This window comes from Ostrea edulis, chromosome 7 (genome assembly GCF_947568905.1).
Source record: "Ostrea edulis chromosome 7, xbOstEdul1.1, whole genome shotgun sequence".
Lineage (NCBI taxonomy): Eukaryota > Metazoa > Mollusca > Bivalvia > Ostreida > Ostreidae > Ostrea > Ostrea edulis.
Window position 1 is genome coordinate 85,899,994 of NC_079170.1, and position 23,773 is coordinate 85,923,766.

Genomic DNA, 23,773 nt, shown 5'->3' on the forward strand with positions numbered 1-23,773 from the left:
TCGTCTGGAGATTGAGTGGCATTTCAAAACACAACAACAAAAGGGTAAAAATAAAGGCGTATTGTTGAACTTGATGGACAGTACCAGGTAAATTTAGACTTTAGTGATAGCTTACCTATTTCCCATTTAAACTTTCATCAAAATGCAGAGATCCTGAGGAAAGCGTCCAAACAGCTAGATGGGATTTTGAGTGGCATATTAGATATAGAAAAAGAAAGTAGCAGACCACAGGCAAAGCTTCATTTAAATCTGGATTTGTTCTCCCATGTTTCTGAGGATGAATTAGTGGAAGCTAGACAAGGTTTTGAGGATGTAGAGATGGCGAGTGTATGAAAAAGATGGAAGGTTCTGGTTCCTGTCCTAGCAGTGTATCTAGTGAGATAAACATTTCATCAGAAAACATGTCCTTCTCATTTACAATTTGAATCAAAAAGAGGATGTGTTGATGGATATATTTTCAAACATTTATGGAATGGATCTACCATGGCCATACAGCTGTGTGAAAAGGATGAAACTTTTTTTTTATTGTTAAAGAAAACTTCATGATGTGCATATTGTTAAATTATTATGCATCAGGATATTGCCTGTCATTTCGCAATGAATTTGTCATATCCAAAGATGTCATATAATTGTTGAAAACTTCATATACAAATGTTTGATATTTACGCGTAAATGTGTGTTAAATTAAACTTTGCTTTTTTTTCTTAACAGTTGAGTTCCACAAAAATGTGTTTTATGTATTTCTCTTGCTTTCAACATTTAAATCTGTACATTAAGTTACCTGTAATATTTATTATTAAGTTAAAAAAAAAAACCTGTCCATTTTAATGTACTGTGTTTAAATATCCAAATCTATTATGCTATATCATTAACAAAAACACAAAAAACTGCATAACCAAACTGTTTTAATTAAACTTAGATAATACAGTGATTCTAGTGAACAAAGTGTTTGTGTTTGGAATCACAATGGTCTTATATTCAATTTTCATGTGTTTTCATGGATAGAGGACTTCCTGTAAGACACTTTGATGGGTAAACATTTAGTGACTGGGCGGTCGATGTTTGGTTACATGTAGTTGTTGACAATAATTGTTGACATCTCTCTTTGTTTACTTTTCTAATTGTACTTTCTAAGTATTTGTTTTTGGTGTGTACATTTCTATGAAACGTGACTTTAAATGAAAAGTAAAGTTTAACAGTTAAGTATTGTGACATATGGAGACGTCTCCATTGCCGATGTAGGGCTGCAAAATTTAGGCATATGCTCGAGGCCTACGGCCCTTGAGCAGGGAGGGATCTTTATCGTGCCACACCTGCTGTGACACGGAACATTGGTTTTTGAGGTCTCGTCCGAAGGACCGTCCCATTTAGTTGCCTCTTACGACAAGCAAGGGTAATGAGGACCTATTCTAACCCGGATCCCCACGGAAGATGTCGAACTGCTATATGAACGAAAATGAATATTGCAAATATTTAGAACGTCGTCTATATATCCAAATATCCAATTGAAGACCACAGCAAGATATTTCTTATGCTCATGTACAAGCTCCCCAATAAATTCTGCTTCATAAGAATAGAGCAACAGGTCAATTAATAAAGGAACACAGTTCATGCCCATGGGAATTCCAACAAACGGTTTGAAAGTCTGGTCACCAAAGACTGCATATATATTATCAGTGAAGAACTTCAGCAAGTACTTGTGCGTAGAATCAGAATGATGCTTAACAAAGTAGTTTTTACGACTGATCGCAAATTATGATATTTCCGAGCTCCACTTTTATCAAAGAAACAGCATTTTATGTCAAAAAGCCAATTCGTTAATTGATCGCGAAGAATTGTGGTATAAAGTGTTAAAAAGTCCAACATTTTGGTGCTGTTGATTTTGGAAAAAAATACTTTGTGATTTCAAATTTACAAACAATTCTTAATATAATAGATATATGAAGTTAATTATGTTATACCTTCAAGAAAAGAAGGCTAAATTGAAAATATCATTAACCATGGGGTCGCCGATCACTTCATGGACAAGTTCAATGATCCAGGTCTTTGGAGAAGTCATGAATTATCATGGCACTTTAAAAGGTATCTTTGGAAAAAGAATTCACATATGTTTTACATAACGCTACACATGCCAAATAAAATTATGTAACGCACTTAGGATATTGCCTTGAATAGACATTGCAAAAATAACTTGATATCATTTCAACATTACAACATAATTACAGCGAAACGTTTCATGATATAACAAATAAGCGATCAATAAATTTCCATAAAAATTATTTCAGATGCAAAACATCACAACAACAAAAAACATTGAAACTAAATTGCACAGTTAATATTTTAGTATAATGGATTAGAAAATTAAAACAGCACTGCCTCTCTTCTGCTTAGAATGGCAATGTTAAAATGTTAATTGAACAAAAAAGACTTGTAAAAATGTATAATTCAAAATAAAAGAACCAGACCTTCATGCAATACAAAGTTATAAATTCTATTAAGAAATATATTCTATTTCTAGTTTTTAATTGAAAATTTTCCATACTTATTACTTTATTACTGTATCTTGTACATCTATATTACTAACACAAAATATACCGTATATCAGGTGCTTTCAACGTATAATCAATACAGGGTCGGATGAGGTTAATTAAGAAAACCTGAGTTGTTTATTTAATAAAATCAAGAATCGGGAAATCAAGGCCGTTGTTTTCATAGTTGTGAATTTAGACAGACTTTGAGATGTGCAGCGTAGATCGACCGTATAACTTCATCATAAAAGCTAACTTTATTTTCCCCGATTCGGAAATCGTCGCGAACAAAGCGGAAATTGGATACACGCGGGAAAAACCCTGATATACGGTAGTTCTCATTTAAAATGATCCCTTTTCAGTTTCCCCTTTCTACATACCACTAGTAAACATATGAAAATATAGAAATTAAATGTGTCTTATCAATATCCACTTGTTGTGAGATAGATCACTGTTCGTTATTTTCACCTTTCATCATTTATTTGATATCACATCAGGTGTGTTTGAATCCCCTTCCTCTTCTCGATGGAATAAAGAAGTTTGATATACAGAGGTATAATCAGGAAATACAAATTGACGCCTTATCAGCAGATGCTTGACCACAATCACATGTTAATAGAACCAATATTCTCATATTCATTATTCTCCATGTCCATCTTGTTTTCAACCATATTGGTGACCGTATTGCAATAGTAACTGTTACTATCTTCACTCTCGGAACATTGGTCTTTGATGTGAGGTGCACTGCATGGTTCTCCGTATAAACTATCGTTGTAATACTTCATTTTTTCTGTTTGCTGCCACGATCCGTGTGTGATAATAGCATCATCACAGGAAGAGTATTCTGGTACATCTTCGCAGGACTCCACAACATCATATCTCAAATGATAATTGCTGTACCTTTCGTTGGCAGTTCGTTGAATTTGGTTATGACCGGTGTTGGCATAATCTCTTTCTTCTTTAACTGGACGCTTGCACGTTATTGAACGGACCCATATCCCAAACAGAAAAGACAGGATAGTAGCCACACAGATACTGGAGAGGAATTCAATGGAGATAAAGGGATAGTTCTTGAAATCTGTTCAATAAAAAAAAGGAAAACAGATAAATTACAAGACAATATCACGAGTTATTTTGCAGAATTCATTCGCATTATACCAAGATCCACAATTTATGATATGTTCCCATTATGTCATCACAATAGATAACATTGAATGAAAAGGTAAATAAAATGAACAATCTCATAACTCAGGATATGGGGCTCACGGCGGGTGTGACCGGTCGACAGGGGATGCTTACTCCTCCTAGGCACCTGATCTCACCTCTGGTGTGTCCAGAGGTCCGTGTTTGCCCAACTATCTTTTTTGTATTGCTTGTAGGAGTTATGAGATTGATCACTGTTCGTTATCTTCACCTTGCATTGATCACTGTTCGTTATCTTCACCTTGCAAAAGGAAAACAGAATTAAGAGCAAACAAAAACCCCTGGGTGTGATCAGGTTCCTAGGAGGAGTAAGCATCCACTGTCGACCGGTCCCGACCGTCGTAACCCCTGTATCTCGGTCAAGTATCCGGATTAATCGGCAGTCAGATCAGTGTAAAAACAGTCTAACAATTGGTATGAAACAAATCAGACTACATTTTACCCAATACCAGGTTGTATTGGCAAACTAGTTCGTTATAACGACCATAGAATCTCTGAAATGCTGAATTTAATCGAGACCGTAGAAACACCTGTAACATCAATTTGTTTGTCAGTTGCCTGCCTCGATGTAAAAAAAAAACCACCTGATAATACACAGAACAAGCTCTTGTGTATCGAATCAATTGAGATACATTAACACCATATGCAGGCAATAATTGAATATTCCTACATGGATATGGAAAGTTAACGATTGTCATAAACTTGATTTGTAGTTATATAGAATTAATGCACAACTAGTATTTACCCGCATTTTGTAAGATATAGAGTCCCCAAATAAATAGCATCGTATATATCAATATGCATGCATTATTTGTCTGGATTTAGTAACATTATATAGTCCCTAAATAAATACGACTGTATATAACCAATGCAAATAGATCTAGTATTTACCCGGATTTAGTAAAATTATGTTGTCCCCAAATAAATGTTAGCCACAAGGCATACCCATAGCATTCTATTTATACCAAATATTGTAATTTCTGTATCAAAGGCGATAACAGTACAAAACAGTTTGCCACACTTAAGGTTTAGACTTTGTTGGACTGTGGTCATTATTAATTTAAATTGGCCATATTTTCAATCAATTGCTGGAATATTAATTCATGTTGACCACAAGGTCGACAGTACTGTTTGAGGATTTTTTTCTTCTTAACTTACATTGACAATTTCGTATCTTGCATGATCTCGTTTCTAATTCGGTTCCGCTGGTATTGCTTTCAATATCACTTTGGAAATATTCATCAGAACATGCATGTAATCTAACACGGATTTGAGCACCAATACCACAGGTTGCTGAACAATCGCTCCACTCGGAATACTTCGGCATTTCTTCATAGGCTGTAAATATCAAAGATTAAAGACATTCGCGACGTTTCTCAATAAAAAATATTTTTGATATTTCACGTACCCTACATTACCATGTATGTGATAGAATTAGCATGTTCTGATAGTTTCTGGTTTTTGTGAGTAAAAATGTCAAGTCAGTCATTGGGTATTACAGTAAGTTGTATAGATTTAGCAAGGAAGTAGAGGAAAATCTTTGGAACTCTCCGGTAGCGAACCCGGATACATGCATTACTAGTTAGGTGGACTAACCACTGAGTTACCCAGATTATTATACAAACTATGGTAATTTTACTGCAATATATTTATAAACCTTTCTCGGAAATCATACAAGATTTCTTCATGTCGAGATGAAAAATGATTTTAGACCAAATGTTAGAAACGTTGTAAATGTCCTTGGCGAACAGCAGTGCAATTCAGAATCCTTTAACAAGATACTCGCATTGGGTCAAATGCTGTCTGACGTGTTTCATACCGATTGTTAAACCGTTCTTGGCACATTGATTTTGACTGCGGATAACTCCGTTTATCGGATCAGGATATGGGGCTCACGGCGGGTGTGACCGGTCAACAGGGGATGCTTACTCCTCCTAGGCACCTGATCCCACCTCTGGTGTGTCCAGGGGTCCGTGTTTGCCGAACTATCTATTTTGTATTGCTTGTAGGAGTTATGAGATTGATCACTGTTCGTTATCTTCACCTTGCATACTGGTGAGTGATTTATCCCTATACACATAAGGTACTCTGGGTACACACACACAAGTATGATGTAATGAAGACATAATATAATACACATGTTTTTACGCGTGTTGCACCACAGAAGACAGAATCACTTTCTCCTGCATCAACGGTGTACTTGAACATTCTGAACCAATAATTGGAAAACTTTTCTTCGATGAATTACTCGCTCCATAATTCTTTTTATTAGTCTGCTCTCTCCCCTCTCTCTATGTGGGTTTCTGTTCTTAAATAATGCCTCGTACAGAAATCTGACGAACACAGTAAGAGCTCACTTTATACTTATAATCCGACCAGGTTGCGTTAAGACCGGTCTATAAAAGTTTTGCTTTGACTTCAAAGAAGATGAAATACGATAAATCTGAACTATTTCTGTGATTATTTTTCTTTCAAACCACTATATGATTACACATACTATATGCTCCAAAGTTATCTAAAAACACTTTACCAAGTGTTTCAAAAAATTCTGTGTTTTAATGTATTATAACCGAGGCATTATATGCTGTCTGTGCGTGTGTGTATTTCATTATTATTATTATTTTAATACGCCCTGAAACTGATGTTTATTCTTATCTAGCATATTTATGGTATCTTGTGTTTTCATGTTTTATGTGTTCAATCAGGATAGGTAGAGCTACGGACTGTTTACATGTGATGACGCCTTTTATATCATTGCGTTTTAAGGTTTTATTTATTGTCTATGTTTTATGTGTACAACATTCTGTAGAAAGGTATATATGCATTGTAAAGCACCATTGAGCGTACATAGTGTATGAAAAGGGTGCTATATGAATATGGAATTATTATTATTTACAAACGTGCTCTTAGGTTATCTCTAAACACAGAGTGATTACAATGTTCTCCAATGTTATCTCAAAGTAAATAAAAGCAATCACTAAATGATCTAAGTTCATTTCAAAACACAAAGTGAGCACTGTGCTCTAAGGTTATCTGGAGTATAAAGTGTAATCCGAGTTTGTTTAAACCGAAAGAACGGTATGATGACCGTTGTATGACATACTTGTTTGGCACGCTGTTTTTGGCTATATTTAGATCTAAAACTTCATAGTTATTTCGGATTTCAAACATTTCGGTTGAGCATCACTGAAGAGACATTATTTGTCGAAATGCGCATCTGGTACATCAAAATTGGTACCGTATAAGTTTTACATGGTGAAGATAACGAGTAGTGATCAATCTCATAAATCCCATAAAGAATGCAAAATTAAGAGTAGGGCAAACACGGACCCCTGGACATACAGTAGCTTGGATCAGATGCCTAGGAGAAGTAAGAATCCCCTATTGACCGGTCACTTCCTCCGTAAGCCCTTTATCTCGATCGGGTAAGAGGAAAAAATCTGTAGTCATAATCAGTGATGAACGATTCTTTTCGATTTTACTTGAGCAAACATTTGATATGCACAAAAATAGCTGCTTTCAATCAAAGTTATATTAATTATAGTAAGTAGGATACAGGCTTTAAATAGAAATAAATTGTATTTTGATCAAACTTCAAACCTTTTAAGGTGGGTCCTTAGTCCTGGATTTTTGGGGTTTGGGTAGCATTTTTTTGTTTGGAATCAATAAATTAACACTCAAAGTAATGAAAAAATGCAAATTAATTAAGAATTTCTATATTCATTTTCATTACAGACACTACTGAAGTCATGTACCCCTATGTAGATTTTTATGAAATTCATTGCAAACGGTTATATGTCGTTATTTTAAAATAAAAACAAGAAAATTGTCTAATTGCATTTATTTATCAAGCCAAATTTCAATAACTAAAACACATATCATTTTCCATATGTTCATCAAGTGTTAGAATAATAAGTGCAGAATTATCGAATTAGCGTTATTCTCCAAAATGTTAAAAAACGAATAAATGTGGACACAATTTTCTTATAGCATGGTTTACATATCATTTTTTCTGTTTATATTAGTAGATGTACATCTGTTATAGTTATTTATGAAAATATACATACCTTTCCTTAATAATTTCAAATTTATAGCTTCTAGAGTATGTAAAAAACAGAAGTCTGGCACCATACAACTGAGCTATTCAAAATCACTCATGGATTAAGATTTTACGTAATTTCACGAAAAGACATAGATAATGATTCCTTATCACCTTGGTAAAATGTTTGTGAAAAATAAAGGAAATCTATCGCATAATGGACTTGATAAATAATTTATTGAAAACGGAGTTATTGTCCTTGGATTCAATATTTTGAAACATATCATTGACTATTCAAATATAACTAAGACTTTTGAAATATTTTATGGCTGACAATTATTTTTAAAATAACTATTGAAAAAGATCCCAACAAAATTTATGTTCCAGTCATTAAATCATTGACTTTGCAAAATCTTATGACGTCACAGGAGTGTGGAACTACGTTAATCTGGTGTTTTTGTAATAAGGAAATTGATATTCACCGTGGCACTTTTGAACATTGCAAGCCCGTTGAGTTACTTTAATAGCAGATCCGTTGCAGGTGTTCCCTCCATTTTCGGGGATAGGGTTGTTACATTCTCTGGTTTCGATGAATTTTTGGGAACCATTTCCACAGGTTACAGAACACTCTGTAAATCCAAGTGAAATGAATTCTGACCACTGTCCATCAACTGAAAATAATTTAAAATGAACAATGAATTAGTTTGTAAGTGTAAAAATTGCCTATAATTCTTCGTTGAGAATCTATACAAAAATTTGAAATATTTTTGTGATTTCTCGCAAAACACTATATTATTATATATACTATTTGGTCGCCGTAGGGTTACGGGTTAGAATACGTCCTCGGTACCCCTTTGTTGTATTAAGAGGCGACTAAATGGGGGTGGTCCTTTGGATGAGACCGCAAAGCCAAGCCTCTGTGTAACACCAGGTGTCGCACGATAAAGATCCCTCCCTGCTCAAAGGTCGTAAGCGCTTGGCATAACCCTAAATTTTACAGCTCTTCACCGCGGCAATGGTGACCTCTCCATATGAGTGAAAAATTCTCAAGTGGGACAATAAACAATATATAATCAATCAGTCATAAACTATATGCTCCAAAAGTTATCTCAAAATACAGATTGATTACAATGTTCTCTAAGGTTTTCTCAAAGTAAAAAAAGTCATCACAAAATGATCTAAAATCATAGCAATAAAGTAAGAAGGATACAGAATTTTAATCGAAATAAATTGTTTGGTCAAACTTGAATGGATGATTTAGTTTTATGTAATGTTAGCGTTTTTAATCTGGCGTTTTTGTAATAAGGAAATTGATATTCACCTTGGCACTTCTGAACATTGCAAGCCCGTTGAGTTACTTTGATAGCAGATCCGTTGTAGGTGTTCCCTCCATTTTCGGGGATAGGGTTGTTACATTCTCTGGTTTCGATGAATTTTTGGGAACCATTTCCACAGGTTACAGAACACTCTGTACATCCATGTGAAATGAATTCTGACCATTGTCCATCAACTGAAAATAATTTAAAATGAACATTTAATTTAGTTTGTGAGTGTGAGAATTGCCTAGAATTCTTTTTTTACGAAACTTAGACAACTCAAATCATTTATAGCTAAGTAGCATACACAGATCACGAAAAGAAATAACATATTTATTTATTTTCACGTATTTGACAAACAATAGCATCCAGTCTTAGTTACCCTTCTTGTCAAATATATTGTAATATATCTTCATCTAGCTGTTCTGAAAATATCATAGCAGAAATACATAGGTCATTTAAGTTTTTATATCAAATACATTCAATACATGTTACACTGTTTCGATATACTTCCGAATTATTTCCTGTTGGAGAATTCTCGGATGCAAGGTGAAGATAACGAACAGTGATCAATCTCATAACTCCTACAAGCAATACAAAATAGATAGTTGGGCAAACACGGACCCCTGGACACACCAGAGGTGGGATCAGGTGCCTAGGAGGAGTAAGCATCCCCTGTTGACCGGTCACACCCGCCGTGAGCCCCATATCCTGATATAGTAAGGTGCGAAGCAATTTGTTTACATGCGGGAGTGAGACAAATATTCATCCATGTGTAAGTGAACGTACTCAACAAGTTTCTCATATGCAGGTTCATCATCCAAATTCGACGGGTACTTTAGAGCGCAAAACGAAATCGAAACGAAACGACATATGCCGAAATGAAACGAAATCTACCGAAACGAAACCTACAGAAACGAATCCTTTCTCAAACACCAGCTTCTTCAAACAATGTTTGATGCTAACCAATGGACCGTATAAAATGTATCAGTCAACCCCGAAAGATCATATAATGAATAGATAAACATTTACAGGGACCACGAGATGCTCGTCCATACCATTTTCATTACAATTATCGAGTTCGGTTATACATTTTCATTCCCTTCTGTTTCTTTCCATTTAATTTTGTTTCGTTTCGGCGGTTTCCTTGCGTTTCGGTAGATTTTTCGTTTCGATTTCGTTTTGTAATTCACATATACCCGAATTCGACTTTATATATAAATATATATGGGGCTCACGGCGGGTGTGACCGGTCAACAGGGGATGCTTACTCCTCCTAGGCACCTGATCCCAACTCTAGATCTGGTGTGTCCAGGGGTCCGTGTTTGCCCAACTATCTATTTTGTATTGCTTGTAGGAGTTATGAGATTGATCACTGTTCGTTATCTTCACCTTGCATATATATATATATATATATATATATATATATATATATACCCCTGTGAACTCGAAATAAAAGACACCACAGAATCGTCCACTTCTGCTTCATACTTAAATATTTTATTGAAAGTAGACATTAACGGGAAACTGACAACTCAACTGTATGACAAACGGGATAGTTTCAGCTTCTCGATCGTCAACTTTCCATATTCATATAGCAATATTCCATTATCACCTGCATATGGTGTTTATATCTCTCAACTGATTCGATACGTAAGAGCTTGTTCTGTGTATAGTCAGTTTTTAAATCGAGGCAAGCTACTGACAAACAAGTTGATGGTACAGGGATTTCAACAGTCTCGAATGAAGTCAGCATTTCGCAAATTCTATGGTCGTTATAACGATCTAGTTCATCAATACAACCTATCATTTGGTCAAATGCTGTCTGACGTGTTGGATACCGAATGTTAGGCCGTTCTTGGCACACTGATTTTGACTACGGATAATTCCATTTACCTGATCAAGATATAGGGCTCACAGCGGGTGTGACTGATCGACAGGGGATGCTAACTCCTCCTAGGCACCTGATACCACCTCTGGTGTATCCAGAGGTCCGTGTTTGCCCAACTCTCTATTTCGAATTGCTTAAAGGAGTTATGAAATTGATCACTATTCGTTATCTTCACCTTTCATACACAAACTAAGTAAGTGATAAGTATTCAGGAAGTGATTAAATACATGGGATTCTTATATCAAATTATTTCGTTGTTCGTATGTATCATATCCAGGATATTACTTGCAAATACATGTATGACATTGATGTTATGTTTCCACTTTAGTAAAACATTTCTTTCGATAGTATTTTGTATTTCCTACATTTACATATTTAAAGAAAAGCCGTTTTTAAATACATTGTGTCGTCTTCATCACTGATCGTAGGTACCCATTTGAAAGTTCCACTAAATGCACGTCTAACACAGGGGATATCTTATCTCGAGACTGGAGTATTCTGAGACAATGTTTCGGATGTTATATCATTAAATGATAAAATCATTGGTAGATGTTTGTTAGTTTATGACGGTTGTTTTCATTATCCATATACATAATGCAGTACATACCCGGTGGTTGTTCGTTCTCACAAGATTTTGGATCATTTGGAATTGTTGTTGTACAAGTTGAGTTTTCCAGGAAGCAGCCATGAACATCATGAATCTGAAGACAGGCTGGATCTGAATTGAAGTCAATAAACAAGATAACATTTTCAGTGTCATCTCACGCAGAGGCGAGGCCTGAGTGTGACCCCCCCCCAACCAATATCTGTTATTGGATAATTACACTCTAGTGCAACTTTACTCATACCCCGACGGTCGTAAATGAACATAAAAGGATTTTGTTTTGTTTTGAGACAAGTGAATATATAACTAAAAAAAAAAAAAACCAATAAGACTGTCGATTTGCAAAAGTCAATATGAAAGGTTTCCTGTTATCTGAGTTATACTTCTATGTAAAAAATTGAATGCTTTACTTTCATAGTCTAATCCTCAACTCCTCTGTATACCCTCCCATGCCCATGATGTCATTATGGACCCTCCCTTTATATGGTGATATGATAGACCAGTGTTTACCTACGATGACACGATGGAATCGCCCTTGCCAAAGGTGCTATGATTTGAAGAATCATATACGTTCCATCAACTGGCCGTTTGGTTCCACCTACCTCGACGAAGGCATTCTGATCAACTACACACCAGAAAACATTGGAAACAGATGACTGATGATGCTTGAATTCAATTTAATTTATTGTTTTGGAATTATTTCCGTTTAGGGAGATGAAGATAATTGATTTGAACGTTCTTGAAGCTTTCACCTAAAGATGGTTTGCTTTAAAGTTTCACTTTTCCGACCGATAAGCAGGCCACAGACAGATGGAGAACAAATGAAAATGTACAGGTTACAAAGACATATCTTTTACAGAATTTTCTATCGTACTGTCAATTTTCAAGAATAGCCAATGTATGAAACACTCACATTTGTAAAGTTCAGAACTATTGAAAACACTTGATGGACAGCCCCATGCAAATGTCTTACAGCTGACAATTGTTGGTAAAAGTTCGTCTTCTTTCAGAATTAGACAACCATCTGAAATCATTGGACCGGAAAAATTCATTTGAAACAAGTTGATATACAATATTTGCATTTGTACTGATCCTGAGGTATAATCCGTAGAAACGTTTTCACATATATCATCATACGAATTTCTTTATCTCATATATCGACGACGTTTTATTTATTAACAATAATTAACAAAAATAATTCATATGACAATTCCATTTATGCCTGTGAACTCGAGATACGAGGCACCACAGAGTCCTTCATTTGCTTCGTACTTAGATAATTTATTGAAAATTAATATTACCGGCAAACTAACAACTTAACTTTATGACAAACGGGATAAATTCAGCCTCTCCATTGTTAACTTCCCATATTTATGTAACAATATTTCATTATCACCTGCATATGGCGTTTATATATATATCTCAATTCATTCGATATGCAAGAGCTTGTTCTTCCTATGATCAGATTTGAAATCGAGGCAGGCTACTGCCAAACAAGTGAATGTTACTGGGGTTTCAACAGTCTCGTTCAAAGTCAGCATTTCGCAAAATCTTCTGTCGTTATAATGATCTAGTTTGCCAATACAACCTATCATTGGGTCAAATGCTGTCTGACGTGTTTCATACCGATTGTTAGGCCGTTCTTCGCCCACTGATTTTGACTAGGGATTACTCCGTTTACCTGATCAAGATGTAGGGCTCCCGGCGGTTGTGACCGGTCGAGAGAGGATGTTTACTCATCTGAAGGCACCTGATACCACTTCTGATATATCCAGGGGTCCGTGTTTGTCCAACTCTTTTTTGTATTCCTTGTAGGAATTATTAGATTGATCACTGTTCGTTATCTTCACCTTTCATTCACCTTTCATGGATTTAGTGTGTATTTACATTATCAAAAAGTAGCCAGCACAGATTCAAAATTATCTAACTTGCCTTTTGAAAAATTTTCAAATTATATCTGAAACAACATACGGTATATAAATGAAAATAGGTGACTGACAATTCATCACAGAGCGACAATGGCGTACCGGCGTCAGTTATCGGTCCTTGATTTATGAATAGTTGGCGCTGTCACCGTATTGGTCCTACAAGTATGGTTACGTTGTGTAAACAATATATAAAAGTTGTAACGCGCGTTTTTAACTTGTTTATTATGCCTGAGACATATTGTATTGTACTTGAATGACGAAACAAAGGTGACCATTTTCTTCCTTCAAACAAGGATCGCAGGGTTGCATGAATCCAAGACATTCGGCGAGGGAAAACAAAGTATCAGAAGTGGGAACCCCTAGCAATTTTTTTTTTTTTTTTTTTACATCTGCCGTTGTCATTTCAAAGACGATGATTATGTCGGAGTTACTTATCACGGTTGGTATTTATTCACAAATAACAGATTTTATATACAGAGACATATGTAGTTAATTATATAAATACTACATGTAGCATTATCAGGTGCACGCAGAGAATACATGACACCGGTCTAACACTAGGCTACTTTATATAGCTGTGTACGGACCCTGATTGAGAACTCTTTGGTTTTATAGATCCGATATGCTGCTGTGATTCCCGTATCCCCTTTAATTATCATTTATACAGATAGGCTTAAAGAAATCAAATTTGTATACCGATACTTTTTCCTGACCCTGTATTAGCCTATCTTTACTAAAAACGTACTACAAAAAATAATGATGGTAAAAACGTCAGCTAGGCATTGACCCCCCACACAACTTTATATTCTTGCAGACAGTGCTTTACATAATTTATTACAAAAGACTTTACAAAAGTTGAAATTTTTACACCATCTTCTTGGTTATATTTAAACAATTTTCTTTTTTAAGATAAATAATGTAATGGAATTAGCTTACCCCCATCCCCACAGCGTATTCAATAATACAGTATCACAAAATGAAGAACATTGATTAATATATTATAAATATGAAGTTAGTTTTAAAGTTTATAGATATTTTTAATTTTGTTCAAATATAAAAACAGAAATGATTTTTTTAAAAATGGATATTGACTTTTTTACTGAATAAAAACGGGGTTGACAGCAGAGAGACGTGTGTTAAAGAAAACTGTAGTACCATCGCAGTTTGCCTGGAAAAAGGTAAATGGCTTGATTATTCTAGAATTGATACCAAAATGTTTAATATCTGTTAAACCAATTAAAGGAATTCTTTGTGTTTTTAGCTCTAAAATTACCATCCTACACATACAGGCCTCCACTGAAAACACAGAGAAGAGAAAATGGAGGTACACTGCAAGATCAGCTAAACGCCTGAAGTTTGATGTTTCAAGTGATTGCTGTGTAAAGGATTTCGAGGATGCATCTGTTTCGGTGATTGTGGAGGATGAACTTCATTTGGAACGTCAGCAAGAAATAATAATACATGTATCTACACCAGAGGGCCAAGAGAACAGTGTTGTAACTGATGGTGGTGATTGTGACAAAACGCAGTTGTCCATAGATACTCAAACAACCAAACTACCCATGTATAGAAAATTTTGACAATGATCCTGCTGGTGTACATTTATACACTGGTTTAGAGGATATTAACAAGTTTTATTTTGTTTTACACACTTTGGGTCCTGTGGCATATTGCTTAATTTACATGTATAACCAGGCTGTAAAGTTGGATGTTCCAAATCAACTTTTTTCTTTTGTTGATGAAAGCAAGCAGAAATACCACAAATTTTGAGCTATTGCGCATGTTTGGCATATCGGAGAAAGTAGTTCAAAATATCATAATTCAATGGATTAATTTCTTATCACATCAATGGCGACAAGTAAATATCTGGCCCATTCAAGAACTAGTTCGCCATTTTACCTCGTCTGGATTTAAAAGGTCGTACCCGAACACTAGAGTTATAATAGATGGGACAGAATTTCCCATCAAAAAACCAAAAATTCCGAAAGCACAACAGTTAACTTTTTCTACATATAAAAATCGTAACACGTCCAAAGTGTTTGTTGGTGCAACACTTGGTGGACTAGTTTCCTTTGTGTCAAGTGCATATGGATGTAGTGCAAGCGACAGACAGATTACTGAACGCAGCTATTTGCTCCACCATTGTGATGCATATGATAGCATTATGGCTGATAAGGGATTTAATGTCCAAGACATTTTCGCACCAAGAAATATAACCATAAATGTTCCTACTTTTTAAAAGAAGAAAACCCGTCTCTGTTGCAAAACTGTTATGAATGACAAACGAATATCTAGCAAACGTGTACATATAGATAGAATTATTGGGTAGGCCAAGACTTTCAAACCTTTGACAGAGTCCATGAATGTAACAGAGCCTAGCTTAAGTTCTGATATCATTTTCATATGCTTTATGCTTTTTAACGTTTTAGGACTCGTATCGTTCCTCGGGATGCTTAATGATCCTATAGTTCAACATCTATATACATATGAATACGGAATATCAGGCAATTTTGGCGTCGTGAATATTTGGCAAATTTGATGTCAAAAAAGTTTGAAAGTTTGGTCTTTTATATTTTGGTGCATGTTTACTTGAGAAAAAACATAAATAATTGCTATTGCTAACTCCGTAAAATCTTTACTTAATAGCTTTATTTTTGGCAAATTTTTTATCCACTAAAAAACCAAACTTTTACAGCACAGCAAAATTACCTGTTACATGAGATTTTTTTTCATGTGTTATGTGGAAGCTCATCTCCAACTGAAATGTGACTTAAAATAAAACTGACAACAACTGTGGTTTTACAATGTTTTCTTTAGCATCATCCATCTTTTAAATATGATGTCAATAACATTACATTGTTCTACAAACTGAATTATGTACAAATTTATACCAGTATATGAATACTGAATAGTAATGAACAATGTATGTGAATAGGAGTACATACAGGGAAGGATTTCCAAGATAGTATACATACTTGGCAATTACATCTGCCATATGGTACAAAGAATAAATTCCGTTCATTATCATGTGATAATCAATTACCGGTACTCAATTTTAATATTACATATATAAATACATGGTTTGGCTCAATACAAGTCTCTATAAATATATCTTTCCAAACAGCTGTTTTGAAGTACCATGTATAGAATGCATGGACCTCTTCCAACATTTGCGCAATACAGCTATCATCTCTTTCAATACGCACACATTTGATATCCGATATGGTGTACACTACAAATGACGAATATGTCGACCACTACAAAACATTTTGAGAAAAACATGATTTTGATATGCCAAAAGATAAAGTGTTCAGATCCCTCTCACATCAGCACAACACTGATTCATAATGATAATATCTAAGGTAAACAAAAGTTTACATACACCTGCATAACTTTCAAGGACAGGTTTTATAAAGTTCATTCTTTCAAGTTACGCTATATACTAGTGTTTCACATTATGGTGGTACATAAGAATTTTGAAATTGAACATGTTGAAAACAAATTTCACAAGAATAATTTTAGATATCTTATTTGTAGTTATAATTGACATAAAACACTTTTCAAATCCAATATAAATTTCCTTGACTCGTTCTATTTGTGTGATAATCTTTTTTCTTTCCTTTTTAAATCAAACCTAAATGAGTGATAAAAATATCGACCTGAAAATTGAGTATATCGGATATTATCGGCAAATGATTGCATCTTGGAGTTATCATACATCATGCATACATACATGTTTTTTTTTCCATTTACATATATTGTTTTGTTTACACATGTGCGCCTAAAACACACATGTAAACTTGTCAAGTAAAACAACGAACAGCTTCTTGACGACACATATTTACCTTTCTGTAAGTTCATTCTTACGTCCAGACAACTTAGCGCCTCTATTTTTTAACTCTCTGCAAAATTAAGCCAATTTCATTTCTCCGTACTTCATTTTGCTCGCCATGACGTATCAAAAGTGAAAGGACCAGTGCGATAATAGTGCCGCCTAGCGTAAAAGAGCCGATAACTCCACGTCGGTAAACCAATAGAAAAAAGTATCTTACCATATACATGTATCATCAAAATGTAAAGCAAACATGACGTGAAGAATTATATGGGTGAGTAAGTGTGCTGAAAGGTATCATTACGACATACTTGTTTAAGTTTAGTGATTTTACATAACACCGTTCACCGGTCGCTGTAGCTCATTGGCTAGAGCGTTTGCTTCTTAAGCGGGAAGTTTCGAGGTCCCGAGTTCGAACCCTGCTCGTACCATAGTAGCATTAAACCAAAGACGTAAACTGCTCCTTCGCCAAACGCATTTAGAAATGAGAGTCCCGGGATTTTCGCATATGACCTTAAAAACAGAGCTCCCGTGTCACGGCAGGAATTGGCAAGATTGATTGATTGTGTATTGTTTAACGTCCCTCTCGAGAATATTTCACTCATATGGCTTACGGCCTTTGAGCAGGGACGGATCTTTAACCTGCCACACCTGTTGTGACACGGGACCTCGGTTTTTGTGGTCTCATCCGAAGGACCACCCCCATTTAATCGCCTCTTACGACAATCAGGGTGTACTGAGGACCTATTCTAAACCGCATCCCCACCTTAAAGAACCCTCGGCATATTAAAAAAAATTCTCACTGCTATGACCCTGATCGCTAAGCACTTCACTTGGATAACTCCGTTTGCCTGATCGGGATATGGGGCTCACGGTGGGTGTGACCGGTCAACAGGGGATGCTTAGTCCTCCTAGGCACCTGATCCCACCTCTGGTGTGTCCAGGGGTCCATGTTTGCCAACTATCTATTTTGTATTGCTTGTAGGAGTTATGAGATTGATCACTGTTCGTTATCTTCACCCTTGTAGGAGTTATGAGATTGATCACTGTTCGTTATCTTCACCTTGGAACAGGAGCTGATAACGTCTTATTATGAGTAAACAAATCTCGAAAGAGACGGTGAAAAAATCCAACAACCAAAAAAAAAAAGAAAAACCCGATAACAAAAAAAAGGGGGGGGGGATTAAATAAAGTCGTTCTGGAGAAGAGGTAAAAAATGTGGAATAATTAATTTTCGAGTCCTGACATTAATGCCGTGATTTTAGCACCAACAAAGATATAAATCTTGCGGAAAATTACCATTCATTTTATTTTTTCATCCTTTTCTTTGGTGGTCGCGTGAATTCCAGATCTTGTTTATCCATGAACACAAGATAACTTTGAGTTCAACGAACAATGATAAAACCATAGTACATGCATTATGAACAGAAAGAAAGTGACAGAAGAATTTAAATCTGGAAATATCCTCTTTGGTGACATAAAAGGCAAGATTCAGTGCTTACCTTTTAGCAGATAGTTAAAATAACAATATTCAACAAAATAGCTTCTGGAAAATGCTGGTGAACAATGATAAGTAAAATTCCTATCTACAGTTGAGCAGTCCAGTCGGTCTGACGCAGTTTTCCACCCTTTGAAGTCCATTGGACACGATGGAGCACGTTGCAACTGAATATAAAAACAAACAACATTGCAAATATACACAAGAAAAGTAAATAAAAAAGTATTTTTATAAAAGTATTGCAGGTAAAATACCTAAAACACATACCCTTTGAACTTTGATTGATGATTTTACAACGTGCACAATGAGTAGGAATAATATGGGATAATGTACCATTGTAAATACTTTCTTCAGACGGAATAAAGCTTGTATACTCTACTTTTTCAGTATGCAGTACTGTAGGGTATGCTCCACAATTTCAAACGATGTAAATTTCCAAGGGTGAAGAATTATAATGGAGGAAATGACTTTGTACGGCACACACTTATCATAGAAATTATAGATACGATACATTGACCCATTTAATTCCTTCCTGTTCGATTGATATAAACCAGTTACCAAGTCATACTGTACTGAAGTTCGCTTGCGATAAGAGACCTCGGAGACCAGGAATTTTTGGTTCCGCTGGTTGAAAATTCAAGCCTTGAACAGGTTGAAAGTGGGCATCACTATAAAATTTATCTATCTGTAACCGATATTTTCGGGACGACCCGTCGTTTGATCTTGTCAAATAAATTGATCAGCTGTGTGTTAAAACCCAATGAAAACCCAGTACTATTTCTACACGGCACAAAAACTACAATGAAGCATGAAGCTAGTGTTTGGGTTGAATACACAGCGGTATAAAACATGCTCAATCACTCGGACGTACTTAAAACGAAATACACAAATGAAATTTGTTTTTACAAAGAATGTAGTGTCATGACCTGTAAAAGAAGGATTACTTTTTATCCGAAATCATGCCCCAAAACTTTGACTTTTAAAAAACAACACTGAAGAGGTATTAAAATTATCTATGTGTTATATGGAAAGTACGAGTTATCTTATTATTATCATAGTACGAATTACATATTACGTAATCTATGTCATTCAAGCGTTTAATATAATACATAATGATTATTATGATAAGCACTCCGAGGAGTTAGAATCAATAAACATGTTTCCCAGACACATGTGTTGTATATGACATGGTGTCAGAAGTGATCCTCGAAAAAGCCCATCCAAACAAAGGCATCCGCAACTGAGACTGGCATGTTTAGGATTATCATTGATGTTCTAATGAAAATTTACCGTCAGTTTTGCAATATGTCATCAGTTAAGGAACAACATCCTCGGATGGCATGAGAGTCAGCAGACTTAGCTAGTGCTTTCAGGGCTTTCAAAGCCCACTGTGAATTTATTTTAGGTGGACCTCGTAAAACAATCAAAGTACTGATAGACGGTGGAGTGGTTGGAAAAAGCTTAGCTAAGGTGACCTTAACTGCCTGAATGAGCAATCATTAATGGTGATTCATTTTGTAATAATAATTTAGTAATGGTAAAACAAGGTAAACGAGTTCATATAGAGTTTATTAAATCCAAAAGAAGAAACATGTACATGTAGTTTGAAAAATGCAGTTCCAAAATTGAATTAAGATCATGTCTTGTAAATGAGCAATTTGTTTCTCATGAGAGAATAAAAGAAAATGAAACTCATATCCATGCACTGTTTTCCTCTTGATCTTATAGGAATATATTTCAGAACTTTGAGAACGATCGTATTTCATACCAATTGTTAGGCGTTCTTTACACATTGATTTTGGGCTGCGGATTATTCAGTTCACCAGATCAAAATACAGAGCTCACGGCAGGTGTGGCCGGTCGACAGGGGATGACTACTCCTCCTGTACACCTGGTCGCACATCTAGTATATCAAGGGGTCCGTGTATGTCCAACTCTTGATTTGTATACATATATATTTTATAGGAATGATAAGATTGATCACTGTTCGTTTTCTTCACCTGTACATTGATGAAGTAATTCTAACATGCTGTGTCATTAAAACAAAGAATAAATATTAAACTGAGAAGAGACATTTTTAGGCCCGACCTTCTAATGAAAGTTTGATGCGGTCGTCCTTTTGAAATAAACATGTGTAACAACGATCAACGAAAGTAATATTTTAATGCAACATTATTAGAATGTTCAACAGTTTACAATGAAAAGTAGAATTGTTTGTGCATTTGGATTTTATCCACGTGGTTTCGAGACGAGAGGAAATCCTGAGGCACTTCAAGGGCTAGTAAGTAAAGCTGTTGAGATTTATTAGGCCTACACTCAATTTGGCTCCAGAGGAAAGAGACTGTGCTTCTGAATACTTGGTACCGCAGCATGTCGAGCTACTTTGTATTGTACTTGTCCAGTAAGCGGTTGATTCCTCGTCGGTGATAATAAAGGGGACACATTTTTGTTTTCTGATCGTAATTTTTGAGTAGTTACTGATTTAGTAAGCATTTTTATGACCGGTAACTTCCATTATATATCTGGGGGCAACATCATTTTGATTTTGCTATAAAAGAAATTTTGAATAAATACAGAATAACAAGTTATACGCTTCATTTCATGCGTCGATGTGCATAAACACAGAAAATATGTCATCCAAGCGGGAACAGTGTCAAAAGTAGTTCGGACCGGAAGTGCTTTATAACGGGCGTGTGATAAAGAACACCACACGTATGAGATAAATAGAGGGACGTCCACTGTAGCGGCAGCATAAGACACTGGCTATAATTAACTACCGTCTAAAAAATGAGGAACAGCGGTTCAACTACCTCATGTTATGGGTTGAAGAAAAGGGAAGAAGTATATACTAGTATTCGACCTGGAATTTGCAAGGTGATGGCAGAAAAAAACATTGTCAGCGTATTTTGATAAGTTTGAACAGTACTGTAAGCAAAAAGGATAACGTGATATATGCTCGGTGGAAGTTTAAATGGTGATGATGAAACATTTGAACAGTTTTATACTGATCAGAAAGTGTTATTCAATGACTGTAGTTATGATTACGCCATTGAAGATGAAATGTTAGGGGATCACATAGTGTTGGGAGTGAAGTCAAAGAAATTTCGTGAGAAACTAATAGAAGAAGGATCAGAATTGACCCTACAAAAGTGTACACATATAGTACGTACATATGAGCTGTCGCAGAAACAACTCAAAACCATGAACTTAACAAGGGAGGATCCTCATGTGAATATGGTGATGAACAATAGGCAAAATAAACCTCGCACATGTAAGGAGAAACAGAAGAAATGTTTCCGCTTTCATGTAAGGATATGTGTCCTTCCATAGGACAAGCATGTAATTTGTGCCAGTAAATGCAAATCTAAACGTCAACAATAAGACCAACACAAGAACACCAAGGAACGTCAGAAACAGATCTAGACGACAATCAACATAGTGCAGGATGAATATACCGATGAAGATAGTACAAGTGAGGAAAGTGACTGGTTGATTGATTGATTGTATCCTGCTTAACGTCTCACTCGAGAATTTTTCACTCATATGGAGACGTCACCAAGACCGGTGAAGGGCTTCAAATTTAGGTTTATGCTCGGCGCTTACGGCCATTGAGTAGGGAGGGGTCTTTATCGTGCCACACCTGCTGTGACACGGGACCTCGGTTTTGCGGTCTCATCCGAAGGACCGCCCCATTTAGTCGCCTCTTACAACAAGCAAGGAAATACTGAGGATCTATTCTAACCCGGATCCTCAAGGGACGAAAGTGACTGGTGGTGCTGGTGGTATATTTATAGGTGTAATACACAATGTGAACTCAGTGACTCCAGAATCTGACTGGACAATGAAGTGTAAAGTGAATAACAAAATTCATATCATGCATGTGGACACCGGAGTCAATTGTAATGTTGTCAGTCACAGTGTTTTACAAACTCTGAAATTCGAAAAATCGATACAGAAATCGAGCGCCATGTTGACGAGCTTCAGTGGACATACCATGAAATCCAAAGGACGCGTTGAGATACCATGCACATTTAATATGGAAGCTTTCAACATTCCATTTGCAGAATTCCGGAAACGCGCCGGTCCACCGGGCATCCCCGGTAAATTTTGAATGGGACCAGTAAAATCTAAATTTTATCGGTCAAAATGTCCGGCAGTTTTTATAGACTGTATTAAAATGAAGAAAATATCTAACAAAACATTTAATTTAGTTATATTTTTTTCAAATGATTTGAGGTGGTAGTAGTTAAAACACCTACCATACTTGGATCACATTCAAGCCAGGAGATTGGACTAGTACAAAAACTGTTTTGTGTGTCACAGTCAACTATTGACACTTATGAGAACCTCACATAACAGTTCATACAGAAGAACTATTCAGATTTATTCCTCGGAATTGGCTGTTTACCAGGTAAACACACAATACACCTAACGGAAAACGTACAACCAGTCGTATATCCACTTAGACGCATACCTGTAACCCTTCGCCAAAAGGTCAGGACAAACTCAAATCAATGGAACAGGAAGGAATCATTGTTCGACAATCTGAGCTTAGTGACGGTTATAAAACCTAATGGTTAAGTTAGATTTTGCCTTGATCCTAAAGATCTCAATTGCAATTCAGCTATGAAGCGACCTCTTTATCCAATGCTCACTATTGATGAAATAGTTTCTCGTATGCCAAATCTCAAATTTTTCTCCAAGTTGGATGCAATTTCTGGATTCAATTGGATGAAGAAAGTTCTAAGCTATGCACATTGGGAAGGCTTAGATTCTTGGGAATATCATTTGGTCTGAACTGTGCTTCAGAAATATACCAAAGTATGATGTCACGAAAGGTGGAAGATATCGAAGGTGCTGAAGCTATTGTAGATGGCATCCTTATATGGGGTAGAACTCTCAAGGAACATGATCAAAGACTGAAGAAAGGTTTT

The 23,773-nt window shown here is 35.8% G+C and overlaps 2 protein-coding genes across 2 annotated transcripts in view; one reads left to right on the forward strand and one right to left on the reverse strand.

The window, feature by feature from the left end:
- Nucleotides 1-23,773, forward strand: part of LOC125653998 (serine/threonine-protein phosphatase 6 regulatory ankyrin repeat subunit B-like) — a 1,068,599-nt gene that overhangs the window by 691,872 nt on the left and 352,954 nt on the right. The gene's annotated exons all lie outside the window — the stretch shown is intronic.
- Nucleotides 768-23,773, reverse strand: part of LOC125672810 (semaphorin-5A-like) — a 32,760-nt gene continuing 9,754 nt past the window's right edge. Inside the window, exons 7-11 of the mRNA XM_056145888.1 lie at nt 11,585-11,695; nt 9,092-9,280; nt 8,253-8,441; nt 4,890-5,069; nt 768-3,606 (exon numbers count right to left, since the gene is read on the reverse strand). Coding sequence (XP_056001863.1) covers nt 3,134-3,606; nt 4,890-5,069; nt 8,253-8,441; nt 9,092-9,280; nt 11,585-11,695 — 1,142 coding nt within the window. The 3' untranslated portion in view covers nt 768-3,133. The remainder of the gene's footprint in view (nt 3,607-4,889; nt 5,070-8,252; nt 8,442-9,091; nt 9,281-11,584; nt 11,696-23,773) is intronic.